A 13,745-nucleotide genomic window follows, 5' to 3' on the forward strand; every position below is an offset into this window, starting at 1 on the left:
ATTCATATAGTTTAAATAATAAGCACCCATTCCATCCTTTAGAGACCATGGTCTAAATTTCCAATTTGAAAAAAAAAAAAAAAACTGTTTTTGTCCACTTTTTAGAATATGCCACTAAGCTAAATGCACCTTCGAGTTTTACTATCTTCTTAACCAAATTCTGTATATAATGTTGGATAAGTACCTAAACAAGGTCTTAACATGCTACTATTTTCCTAGAATTCATGGAAAAACATTAGCAACCCGATCATTTAAAAACTATTGTTCAAATAATACTTTGTAAGAGGACTGGGGGAGGGGGGAACAGTTCTTCATGAAAACAAGTCCAGGCCAGGAGTTTGGCCGAGTGGTTAAAGTGCTTGCCTACCATGCACGAAGACCCGGGTTCGATTCCTTGGTACCACATACATAGAAAAAAAAAGCCGGAAGTGGTGCTGAGGCTCAAGTGGTAGAGCTCTAGCCTTGAGAAAGTCCAAGGACAGTGCTCAGACCCTGAGCTCAAGCCCAGGACTGGCAAAAAAAAAAAAAAAAGAAAACAAGTCCATCACAGGAAACATGTTCAAGGACAACCAAAAACCATTTTTAAATAAACTTTTAAACTCTCAACAGGAGCAGGATTAATGAGTTTTAAAGTGAAATAAATTATCAAATGTTGTAGAGACAAGACTCCAAAAGAAAGAACAAACTAGTTTAGTTTTGTTTTCTGGGGGTGCTCAGGCTGGTCTTAAGAGGTCACGTGTTCCTCCTGCTTCATCCTCCAAGTAGCTGAGACCACAGGTATACACCATCATAGTCAGCTCAAATCAGTATTTGTAACTCAGAAGCTGACATGTAAAAACTCTAAATTAAAAAAAGCTCACAATAAATCAGTACAGGGAAATTCAGTAATAAAATTTCAGGGGCATTTTCAAGGATTTCAAGACATCTCTCTGTATTGTAGACATAGCTGTGAAATGAAGGGAGACCCTAGTAGATGGCTCGAATTAACAGCTTAGTGGTGTTAAGAATAGTGACATTCTCAAAAGAAGCCCTGCCACTAGAGATGCTGAACATTTTCTTTTTTACTGTTTAGGCATCCAGAAGAAAGTCCTCCTGCTTTTAAATGCAAATTACCAAGTGCTGAAGCACATTCTGCTCTGTTTTTTAATATGAAAATTACTGCAACTGTGGTCCCTGTTCTATGAGGACACCATTCAGACAGGAAAAGGGACTGGGAACCAGCATTTACTCTGTACATTCAGATGACCACCCTTACCCCCACAGCCTGTCACCAAGTATACCTGGTCTTTCCCAGAGGAAAGACCACTTAAATTAGCCATTGTGACTTGTATGTGAAGAAGAAACCTTATTTTGGAGGACAATCAGGTCCTGAATGGCTACACTCATTTTCATTTACACGAGCCCATGCATGAACCTCCTAGCAGTCACAAATGTGGCCATCCCTAGGTTTCCAAATCAACTAAGTCCTTCCTAGGAACTTTCAGAATTTCAACGATTCATTTCATGGTAAAACAAACAATATCACAATATAAGAACTGGACTGCTGTAAACACACATCAGATCCTGGGCTTCCTCCTCTTTCTTGTTAAACACCCTGGAACAGGGGCTGTTGACTTGGAGGCATACTTTAATTTAATGTTATCTGGCAATCAAGGTTAAAAAGGGAACACTTTTAAATTGCAAAGAGTTAGAAAATAAATGATAATTAAGAGAGGAATTCATCTGACTGTCAAAGGCTCAAGCTTCCTGCCAAAACCATGCTTGCTTTAAGAAAAATCACTTGCTGTCCATACATCAGTAAATGTAAACACTGTGAAGAAAGCTTGACCTACATTGCCTTATAAAAGTTTTTTCTTCTTTTTATATATGGTCTTTCCAAGTTTTATATTAATAACTAATTTTAGCCTAAGGCAATAACATCCAAAGTGAGTGAAGTTTTTTAATAGTACTTGGCTGACCCCCAAGCACCACAACCTTCCCCACAGGTTGTGGGGCACCCAGAAACTATTTTTAAAAATAAAATGCACTTTCAATCTTTGAAATATCAGTGTCGATTTTTAAGGAGAAGGAAAAGGATTAAATGGACAAGCTATTCAAATGTTTTCCAAATGTCTGTGATCAGATGCCAACCAACGCGCATAGCATTAGCCAGCCCCTATTTTCACCTACCAACTCAAAACCCAGACAATGAATGAAGCAGATTCCCTCCAAACCAGCGACCTTCAACACCTTTTTCCCCCATGAGCATCATGCACAGATGTTACAAAACCTGCTTTTTGATAAAGGGGAAAAGATGATGGCTGTCTTGTACGTTTAAAGAACCTACGAGTGCTTCCTAGTTCAATCCGTCCCCAAATCCATGCCACCCTTTCAACTTTGCATTAAGACTGAGAAGGAGAAATCGCGGTCAACTCGCCTTGGGGGGTTGGTCTGAGGGCAGGGGACTGGAGCAGGGAGGAGGATGGAGAGAGAAAGAGCAAGCCAATGAAAGATACCAAAATTTCCCACCTTTCTTAAATTCTTCCAGCATAGCGTCCAACTTGGTGTCATTGAAAACAAAGTGCAAGGGGTGGTTATAAAATTTGGTGATGGTTTTCAAGGGAGTGCAGTCATCTGGATCCACGAAGGCCAAGTCTTTGACAAAGAGCAGGTCCACGATGTTGGAGCGCTCTCCCTCAAACACCGGGATGCGAGTGTAGCCGCTCTCCATGATCTCTGACATGGTGTTGAAGTCCAGAATGGCCTCGCCTGTGATCATGAAGCAGTCTCGGAGAGGAGTCATCACATCCTCCACCGTCTTGGTGCGCAGTTCCAGCGCCCCTTGGATGATGTTCAGCTCCTCCTTCACGAGGTCATTGTAGGGGTCAGTGACCCGGAGCATCTCCAACAGCTTTTCCCGGTTATACACCGTGCCTATCTCCTGGCCCAGGACGCAGTCCAGCAGCTTGCTGACCGGGTAAGAGGCGGGGAAGGTCATCATCATGAAGAACTTGGTGAGGAAGATAGTGTTGGCCCCTACGGCCAGGCCGTGGCGGGAGCAGATGGCTTGGGGTACGATCTCCCCAAAAATGACAATGCCGATGGTGGAGACCACCACGGCCACCAGGCCTGAGCCGGCGATGTCGTCGAGCAGGATGGTGAGTGTGGTGTTGACCAGCACGTTGCCCAGCAGCAAGGAGCACAGCAGGTAGTTGCCCTGCCGGCGCACGGGCTCGATGCGCTTGGCATAATTCTTCTCCTTCTCGGTGCCGCAGTTCTGCACGATGCGCAGCTCCATCGGGTCCAGAGCCATGAGCCCCAGGTTGAGGCCGCTGAACATGCCCGACAGGCACAGCAGCAGCGAGATGAAGATCACCTGCAGCCAGAAGGGCAGCAGGAACTTCTTCTCCTCGCCCACGATCATCTTGGTGTCCTCGCCATCGTGGTAAATCCAGGTGGTCTCGGCCCACGGGGGCGGCGGGAGCCCCGCCACCCCCGCGCCGGCCTTAGCCCCGACGGCCCCGCTGGCGGAGCCCGGGCCGCCGGCTCCCAGGGCCGGCGTAGAAAGGGACGTGCACAGGTAATAGGACTTGCTCTTCTCCATCTTGCGCAGCGGTTTGATCTCGATCTCGATGATGCCCGAGGTGCGGCGGTTCAGGATGATGTGCGGCAGGATGATGATGTCTGAGGTGCGGATGCCGCAGCGCTGGGGGCCGCTGTCCGGCTCCGGCGGCGCGGGACCCCCCAGCCCGCGTTCGCCCGGCGTGTGCCGCCGCCGCTCGTGCTCCGTGAAGGCGATGCGGGACCACGTCTCGTTGTTGATGTTCTGCCCGTACACCCGCAGCTTGACCCGGGTCCGCTCGCTCACCCGCAGCGCCCCCCCTTCCATGAACGACACGTCGTTCGTGTCCTCCAGCCTCAGCCCGATGATCACTGTCTCCTCGTTCTCGCCCGCCGCCGCGCACCCGCCCGCGCCGCAGCAGCAGCTCAGCAGCAGCAGCGGCAGCAGCCGGGACGCCGCCGCCCGCAGGACCCCCCGGCCGCGGGTGCCCAGGCTGCGGCGCGCCGCCATCTTCCAAGCGGGCAGTGCGGCGGCTGCCTGCCCGCCCGCCATCTTTACTTCGGGTTCACAAGCACCAGAGCCAATCATAGGGCGGCCGCTCCAGCAGCAGCTTCATCCTTCCCACCCGGCGGCGGCGCGAGCGCAGGCACCGTCCCCTCGAGCGAGACCGCACTAGAGCGTCCGCGCCCGGCGCCCGACAGTCCACCTCCCTGACTGACACTGACTCAACGCCGCCAGCTGAGGAACCCTGAGGCCCCGCGGCAGGAGGGCTAAGGAGGGAGAGGAGCAGCCAGCTGCTCCCGCGAGAGGCAGGCCTGCCAGCCAATCAAAAGCAAGCGCCCGCCCTCCCAGCCAGGGGGCTGGAATGGGGGCGTGGCCATACCCGGCGCCACGGGCCAATGGTAAGGTGAGTGGGCGGGGAGATAGGGGCCACTGTCGTCCTCTGCAAGCCAAGTTTCCAACTGAAAGGCGCGTGACTCTTGTGTATGTGCGAGGGGTGGAGGCGTGGACAGCTGGGACTCGCGAGCCAATCAAAGATGAGCGCTGTAGAGAAGGGGGCGGAGTCTCCAGTCGGGCTGCCAATGAAAAGGAGCGGTCCGCGGGTAGGGCGCTCCCTGGGGAGGACTCCGTAGTAGATACCGGCTTCTAACTTGGCGGGTTTGGAACGTTACCCTGCAGCGCGGGGCTGCGGGTTCTCGCTGCTCCGCCTTTCAAACTCTGGTTTTCAACACCCAGGCAGAAAGGGCTGCGCCCTCCTGGCTTCTGAGAGTTTCAGAAGCCGACTAAGGATGGCTTCGGGTGCACCTAGCCTAAAAAGAATTCGGGGTACTGGTAATGCCCCCCTGCCCTCTACTCCTAGCACTGCTCCTCGGCGGCCCCAGCACCTGTGCGGACCTGCCGGGGCTCTGCCGCTGGTGTCTGCCGTGGGGCCGCAAGCCTTAACTTTCCGCGACTCGCGGTCCCGCGGCGCCACCTAGGGGCCGCATGGGTAATCTGCGATGCTTTCTAGGTGGGCTGCAAAACTCCAAAAGGTGTGCTCCAGCATTGTATCTGGAAACAGTTCTGTTTTTCTTACACGTTGAACCTTCCAAAAATAATTGCTTCCAGCCTTTATGTGTTCCCTAAGCACATTGCCCAGCGCCCTTTTTGCAAATACTTCACATGTTTCTGACTAATTTCTGGTGCCATTAACTTCTGGAATAAATGCAGTGGTCTCCGAACTGATCTCTCCTATTTTACACCTGAGTCCTGCCCCTCTTCTCCTGTGAAATCAGAATCTCTCCCTCTCTGGCTCCAATCCCTCTCTGGTGCTATATCTCACCACCATAAAAGCCAAAGCAGCTATGCACCAGTGGCCCACTGTAATACTAGCTGTAATGCTAGCTATTGAGGAAGCTGAAATCTGAGGATCGCAGTTCAAAGCCAGCCTGGGCAGGAAAGTCTACGAGGCTCTTACCTCCAATTAACCACCAGAAAACAGGAAGGAGCATTGTGGTTCCATTGGTAGAGTGCTAGCCTATAGTACAAAGAGGCTGAGGGACAGTGCCTAGACCCTGAGTTCAAGCCCCAAGACAGGTACACACACACAAAAAAAAAAATAGCCAAAGCAGCTATAATCTCCTACACATCTCTGAAGATTTCCCCTTACCTTTACCCCTCTAACCTCACTACCAGCTGATCATCCAGGCTTTTCACCCAGCTGTTGCTTAGTCACTGCAGGATGTTCACTGCGCTGTCCCTTGAGAGCCTCTGCAATGCTGCCTGTGCATGGGGCACTCTTCTCCCAGATGTCAGCAAAGATCTACTCTCAAGGTGTTGCCGCCTTATTTTTAATGCACAAATACTCCCTATCCTTCATTTCTGCTGTATTTTTCTTCAAAATGAAGATCTCTTGCACTTAATATTCAATGTAAATGATTTCTGTAGGTGATCAGCTTTCTACTCCCAAGAACTTTCTGATTTATTTGCTGTCATAGCATTAAACCTAGGACAATGGTAGATATTCAAAACAACAAAATAGAGATAAACATATTTTTAGTTGAATTTTTTTTTGTTAGTTTGCCAGTCCTGGGGCTTGAACTCAGGGCCTGGGCACTGTCCCTAGGCGCGCGCTCACACACTCTCTCTCTCTCTCTCTCTCTCTCTCTCTCTCTCTCTCTCTCTCTCTCTCTCTCTCTCTCTCTCTCTCTCTCTGTCTCTCGCGCTCTCTCTCTCTCTCTCTCTCTCTCTCTCTCTCTCTCTCTCTCTCTCTCTCTCCCTCTCTCTCCCTCTCTCTCTCCTCTCTCTTCTCTCTCTCTCTCCCCTCCCTCCCCCCCTCTCTCCTCCCTCCCTCCCTCCCCCTCCTCCCTCTCTCCCTGCACTCTACCACTTGAGTCACAGCACCACTTCTGGCCTTTTCTGTTTATGTAGCATTGAGGAATCAAAGCTACAGCTTCACCCATGCTAGGTAAGCACTCTTCCACAAAGCCACCATCCCAGTCTAGTCTAATTATTTAAAGTAATTCCAATGGGCTGGGAGTAGAGCTCTAGCTTTGAGAAAGTCCAAGGACAGTGCTCAGGCCCAAGCTCAAGCCCAGGACTGGCAAAAAAAAAAAAAAAAAAAAAAAAAAGCTATTAAAGTAATGCCCAGACTCTAGTTTCTAACTCTACTTTTTGGTGCTGTTTCTTCTAGCCCCAACTCTCATATTTCTATATTTGAAAATTGGTTTGGGTAAAGAAAATTAGATTCTCAGATTTGCCATGCAAATGACATTATAGAGCTGGGTATCAGTGGTCCACATCTATAATCTTAACTACTTTAGACGCTGAGATTAAGAGGCTCTTTTCTTTTCTTTTTTTTTTTTTGCCAGTCCTGGGGCTTGAACTCAGGGCCTGGGCACTATCCTTGGACACTTTTTGCTCAAGGCTAGTGCTCTGCCACTTGAGCCACAACGCCACTTCTGGCTTTTTCTGAGTATGTGGTACTGAGGAATCGAACCTAGGGCTTTATGCATGCTAGGTGAGCACTCTACCACTAGGCTATGCTCCTGGCTCTTAAAAGAGGATCATAATTCAAAGGGAGCCTGGTGAGAAAAGTCCACGACACTCCATCTCCAAATCAACTAGAAAAGGGCCAGGCTGGAAGCCAGGTGCGGTGGCTCATGCCTGTAATCCTAGCTATTCAGGGGCTGAGATCTGAGGATCTCAGTTCAAAGCCAGCCCAGGCACAAAACTCCATGAAACTCTTACTTCCAGTTAACTACCAGAAAACCGGAAGTAGCACTGTGGCTCAAGTGGTATATTGAAAGCCTTGAGCTGTAGAGCTCAGGGACAGTGCCCAAGCCCAGAGTGCAAGCTGCATAACTGACACAGAAAGAAAGAAAGAAAGAAAGAAAGAAAGAAAGAAAGAAAGAAAGAAAGAAAGAAAGAAAGAAAGAAAGGAAGGAAGGAAGGAAGGAAGGAAGGAAGGAAGAGAAGAAAGAAAGAAAGAAAGAGAAGAAAGAAGAGGAGGAAGAGGGAAGAGCCCTATAGAGTTTCAAGAGAAAAAGTTGAAAAATTTTCGGAATATTTGGCTAAACATGGTCTTTCAAAACCAGCTGATTGAAAATGGAGGCTGGACAATACGGCACATGCCTGTAATCCCTGGTACTTGTTACTCAGGAGGTGGAAATTGGAAGGATCATGGTTCAAGGCCAGCAAAAACGTTATCGAGACTCCCATCTCAACAAACAATCTGGGTATGCAATTCAGAAGGCGTAAGCAAGAGGACAATGATCCAAGGCCAACACAGGCCAAACAACAACAAAGTGGTGCTTGGCTCAAGGGGTAGGGCAATAGCCTTGAGCTGAAGAGCTCAGGGACAGAACCCATTCCAGAGTTCAAGTCCCATGACCACCACCAACAACAACAAAAAAGAAAACCCCTTTGTACAACTAATAATATCTTAGTTGGTCTATTAATTGGGGGCTTTCTCTATTGCCTAGCTTTTTCTACTCAAGGCTGGCACTCTACCAACTGCAGCATATTCTGTTCATTAAAAAAAATTAATTCAGAAAGGTCATTCTCAGGCAAACTTGCCATAAAAACCAAACCAAGCTCGAATTCACACAGGGCAGTTCTGAGCAATCTTTATCCTAGTAGTGACTGTGAGATCATGTTGTTCATGTACAACCAAAGTACAGTGAGCAATTTAGACACTTACCAAAGCCAAGGAATGTTTTCCTTAGTAAGGAGGGATGGCACATGTGGCATGTGTCTTAAACCCAGGACCTGTCCCTTAGCTTTTTGTTCAAGCTTAGTACTCTATTATTTGCATCACAGCATCTCTTCCAGCTAGTTTTCTTTCTTGCCTCTCCCTCTCCCTCTCCCCCCCTCTGCTCTGTTGTTGTTGGCCTGTGCGCTGTCCCTGAGCTATTAGGCTCAAGGCTATCACTTTAAGCCACAGCCCCACTTCCTGTTTCCTAATACTTAATTGGAGATAACAGTCTCAAGGACTTTCCTGCCCAGGCTGGCTTTGAACCATCACCCTCAGCTCTCAGCCTCCTGAGTAGCTAGGATTATAGGCATGAGTCACCTGTACTCGGCTTTTTCTTTTCTTTTTTCTTTTGGTGATAATTGGAGATAAACATATCATGGACTTTTCCTCCCAGACTGGCTTCAATCTTCAGATTGAATGCTTCCATCCTCAGATCTCAGCCTCCGGAGTAGCTAGAATTGCAGGCATGAGCCACCAATGTTTAACCGAAGTTACTGCTTTAACTGCATTTTTCTTTTTTTATTGGAGATCGACACCAAGGCTTTGAACATGGTAAACATATGCTCTGTTACTGAGCCAGCAGTGGCTTTTTCTTACTAGCCCAGAAGTACCTCAAATTGGCATTCTCCTGCTGGATTGCAGGCATGTTCCCACACATGGGGTCAGCAGAAACTTGGGGTTTTTTTGGAGGGGGGGTAGGTACTAGAGATTGAGCTAATAGCCCAGCTTGCTGAAGAATACCACTCAAGCCTGTCCTATCCTTTTCCATTTGTTTACTTGTTTTTTTTTTTTTCATATAGGGTGTCATACTTTTATACAGATGGATCTTGAACTAAAGATCCTCCTGCCTTCCTCTCATGAGGAGCTGAGATTACAGGCACCACTACATCTGGGCCCCAATGATGACACTTTAATTATGATGACACCTTAATACAATGTCATCAGAGGAAAATTGGCTAGAGCTAATCAAACTTGCTTAGAATCAAATCTGCCCACAGAGAAATTTCTTAAAGGCAACACTCTCCACTTCCCTAAATACATAGGACTTTTTGGGGACCAAAGAGAATCTCTCCTTTTTCTGGTTATTTCCTAGACATTGTTACTAGGGTAGGGAGAAAAAGAAAAATGGAGCTTCTTGATGCTGTGAGAAATTTTCCTTCTTTGAGAAAAGTGCAAGTTCCCTGATGTTGCCCTTTCCTGGAATCCCAAATCAATGGACAGCAGTTGTCCAAAAGGAATGTGAATCAGAGTGAGCTATCCTAATAAAGTGTGCTGCCCCTTCTGCTCTGCCTCCTCCCCCTCTCTCCTCCCCCTCTCTGGGCTATAAATCCCTTTATAGTGAGGACCTAGGAATGGACAGGACCCCAAACCGCCACAGCCTTTCTTCCTGTCCTTCCTGAGCTCTCACAGGGCAGCTCAGGTTTTAGTCTCTCTTTGTTGTCATCCTCTCCCTTTCTCAGACCTCCAGAGCTCCTCAGAAAAGAACACACACACACACACACACACACACACACACACACACACAACGCAACAGGCTAGGAGACGCAGCTCTGCATGGTGGTTACACTTGCTAGATTGAAATCCCATCATGCCAATTATTGACATACACTCAGCCTGTTTTCTCTTATTTTTTTAGGTACATTGCAAGACTCGAACTCAGTACCTGATGCTTTTGTCACTGGTTGGCACTCCAACAGAGCCACACCTCCAACTGTTTTCACTTCTGTAAAATTGGCAGCCTCCTATCTGTGAGGGAAGGCATAAGAGAATGTTGTGAAGCTAAGAAGCAATGTGAAATGTTTGGCCAGCCTTTCAAGCCACACAGAGCAATGCATCTTCCCCTTTTCTCATGAAAAAAAAATCCCTATTTTTCCAAGGTGACTTCATGGGCTTCTGCTACATTATTAAAAGGCTAAAAAATAAAAATACCTCCTCCATAGCATTTCCTCTGTCACAGCCAGTTGAAAGAAATGATAAGGTTAATTGAAAAAGAGAAAATAAAAGGCAGTAAATAAAAGATGAAGTCGCAGGCCTCACAGCCACACGAGCCATCCTGCACTTGCTGTGAAACCACTCCCCCGGCACTTGGCATTTGGGGCACCGCATCCTGGGGGAAGTTCATTGAATATTCACAAAGGGAAGGGTAGGAGGAAAGCTTGTGAGCTCAAGGAACACAGACTGAGTGCCTGGGCGCCTGCATCCCCCCCACAATTAGGCTCTGAGTTAGATGTCAAATCACCATCCACAGCACCAGCTCCTTGGGGGCCTCCTGCAGGTCTCCCTGCAGAGTGCCGCCAGCTCCTCTGGACTACTGCTTATAATGAATTAAACATACATGTGCATCGTACATCAGGCCCTTTACCCACTCCCATTGCACTTCAGTGGGAAGACCTCACTTATAACTTGGATGAAACTATGCCAACCCTGACACGGAAACTAAACTTATGCAAAAAAATAAAATAAAAATAAAACGATCACAAACTTAAAATTCTACAGGGATCACAGAAGTTGGTGGGTGGGGATGGTGGCACACTGCCTACAAGAGAAAGCCCCTGCTCAGCTCAGGCCATTACACCTGAACAGAACTTCAAGGCCAAGGGGACTGCCACTGCCAATGTTTCGTAGTTTATGTAACACCTTCTAACCGGACATGATAGCTCATGTCTGTAATCCTAGCTACTCAGGAAGTAGAGGCAGAAGGGTCATGACCCAGTTTGGTTCAAGGTAAGTCCAGGCAAAGTTATTGAGACTCTATCTCAAAAACAGGATACCAGAAAAGAAAACAAACAAACCTGGGGACATGGTTCACATAGTAGAGCACAGTGAGGCCATCTATTCCATCTCCAGCAGATGTGGGGGTGGATGGTAAACAAATCCTTCTGATTTATAAGCATGGATGTCTCATTCGCAAATTCTGTAAAACACTATGAGTGGTCTCTATCAACTCTGGACCTCCGCTAGTCTCAGCTCCTCAGGCACTTCCTTATCCCTTTCTAGTGTCTTCCAAGGCTTGATCACACACAGGGTTGACCACTAGCAGGTGCTGGGAAAATGCATGTTGGTGTCCCATTGCCCAGTCATGCCAATTATTGCCCTACACTCAGCCTGTTTTCATCTCTTATTTTTTTAGGTCCAAGTGCAGGACTTGAACTCAAAAAGTATATGATATTCCCTTTTCATTTAATCAGCAAAAGTCAAAAAGTTTGTGAGGTTCCATTTTCAGGTAGCCAGCAAAATGCCTGACTGGAGGAGTGGTTCAAGTGGTAGAGCACCACTTGTGGTTATGAGGGGGAAAAACAAAGCCTAAGTTCAAGTGCTGGGGTGTGTGTGTGTGTGTGTGTGTGTTAGTAGACTTTAGCCTGGCTTCTGGAGCACCCAAAGCATCACTGGCTTACCCTTCTTCTACCTTTTTACGCTCTCTTGTTTCTAGTTAATGAATATGAAGCACTAGGTTACTACATGGGCATAAAGCAATGTCAGAACAGAATGATTTGGCTCCAGATCCATTTTCCCCTCTCCTGGTATGCCTCATAGCTGCTTAGCTTTATGCCTAGCCTGGTACTAGGGATTCATATCTGTAATCCTAGCTACTCAGGAGGCCGAGATCTGAGGATCTCAATTTGAAATTAGTAGAGAAGAAAAGTCCAGGAGACTCTTACCTCCAATTAACCATTAAAAAGCCAGAAGTGAAGCTGGGGCTTGAGTGATAGAACACCAGCCTTGAGCACTTAAGCTATACTGCAGTGTCTGTGCCCTGACGTCAGGCCTCAGGACCAGCACACACACACACACACACACACACACACACACACACACACACACACTCATGCACTTGCTGTGGGGAAAGGAGGGCCTGAAGTTTCCCACTCAGCAGGAAGAGAATAAATGCAAAACCTGTATTCATATGCCACTGCCATTGGCTAGAAGGAATTGCAAGGTCAGTAAGTACATGGACAAAACAGTGAAACACCAGTCTTATGCTGTGACTAGGATGGTGTGATTCCAGCTTCAAATTTACAAAGAAAAAACATTTTTTAAAGAGTTCCTTTTTAATGTAATGAGATCTCCCCCTGCTTCCTAGGACCAGGTCTACAAAGAATCTTTAGATGCACATGGGAGGCTCTTGACAAAGCATCAGTGCTAGGACAGATATTAATTATGTTAACAATGAAACAGTAGGTAGATAAATCCCCATCCTTACCAGACTCCAGGAGTAGAATTTTCATCCTGAGAGGTAGAATGAAGCCACCTTGGCTGCTTTCTCCAGCCAGGTGAGTGCCACTAGGGGGAGCCAGTGCTGTTGTTTATGGCCTCTGCTAGGCCTGGAGATGGGATGAGGCCTCCTCCAGGAGGGAGGCTGAACTTCCTCTGCAAGCCTCCATCGATTTTTAAAGAAGTCCTCCTCAGTGATAATGAAGAGTTGAAAATACTGGATTTAATACAGAATTAGATCATTGGTCTTTAAACTATGTTCTAGCTAGGAAATCTGGGTGGTTTTCTTCCTAGTAAGTGTAGTGATCAGATGTATCCAAGGATGGTAAAAGGTTAACAAGTGCAGGGTGGGGATACAGGAAGTGACTGCAAGTCTGTATGTTCTATAGATTTAAAAAATGTCCACAGAGCCCCCTGCAGCTTGGCTGGGCCTTGCTCTTGCAGCAAAAGCAGATGAGTAGCTGGTCTTGATATCATTTCCTTGATGTGCGAGGTACTGTTTCAAAGAACTTCACACCAATGGCTGCTCAGAGGCTCAGAGATGGTAAGAAGTTTTCTCAAGGCCAGAATAATAGCAGTGAAGCCAAGAAGGAAAACTACTGCAGTTTGGCATCAGGTTTTTCTCCTTCATCACTCCATAACCTGTGTACCCCTCATGCTCAAGACGTGAGTTCTCTCCTGCTACCAGGGCTTGAAAGACACGGCTGTCACTTAGTGTGCCTGCTCACAAATGGAGCTCTACTACTTAAGCAATGCCTACAGGCCCTGCTTTTTGCTGGTTAATTGGAGATAGCATATTACAGATTTTTCTGCCTTGGCTGGCCTTCTGAGATTATAGGCTAAAGCTACTGGCACCTAGCTAGCATCTCCTTTCTAACAAGCTGTCCTGTATTCATGACAACACAGTGTGTTCCACTCCAGCTGTTTTGTTCCAACATGGCACTAGGTTATATCTAGACAGACAAGGAACTCTAGAGCAGGCCTGAAAGATACCCCTTGCTCTTCTTCCTCTGTCTATAGCAGTAAGTCAGGGTCCTGAGCCAAACATACTTGGATATCTGGGAATTTCGCACTTAGAATCCATTATAATGCTTTACCTACAAATTCTCAAATTCCTATTTAAAAAAAATCTCCATCCTACCTGCCTCTTTTTTTTTGTCACAGAAGTCAGAGCAATTGATTGAGGTTCTCTTATTAAAATCCATTTAACTGTTTGATGGCTGTTACTTAAAAACTGAATGACAAGCTGGGTACAGG

General features: G+C 47.1%; 1 protein-coding gene across 2 annotated transcripts in view; it reads right to left on the reverse strand.

The window, feature by feature from the left end:
• Positions 1–4,329, reverse strand: part of Cnnm2 (cyclin and CBS domain divalent metal cation transport mediator 2) — a 121,217-nt gene extending 116,888 nt beyond the window's left edge. For both annotated transcript variants that reach the window (XM_090345978.1, XM_090345977.1), the window contains exon 1: positions 2,509–4,329. In XM_090345978.1, coding sequence (XP_090202104.1) covers positions 2,509–4,129 — 1,621 coding nt within the window. In that variant the 5' untranslated portion in view covers positions 4,130–4,329. The remainder of the gene's footprint in view (positions 1–2,508) is intronic.
• Between the last annotated feature and the right edge of the window lie 9,416 nt (positions 4,330–13,745).

Source organism: Megascapheus bottae, chromosome 15, assembly GCF_031878675.1.
Source record: "Megascapheus bottae isolate mThoBot1 chromosome 15, mThoBot2.hap1, whole genome shotgun sequence".
Taxonomy (NCBI): Eukaryota; Metazoa; Chordata; class Mammalia; order Rodentia; family Geomyidae; genus Megascapheus; species Megascapheus bottae.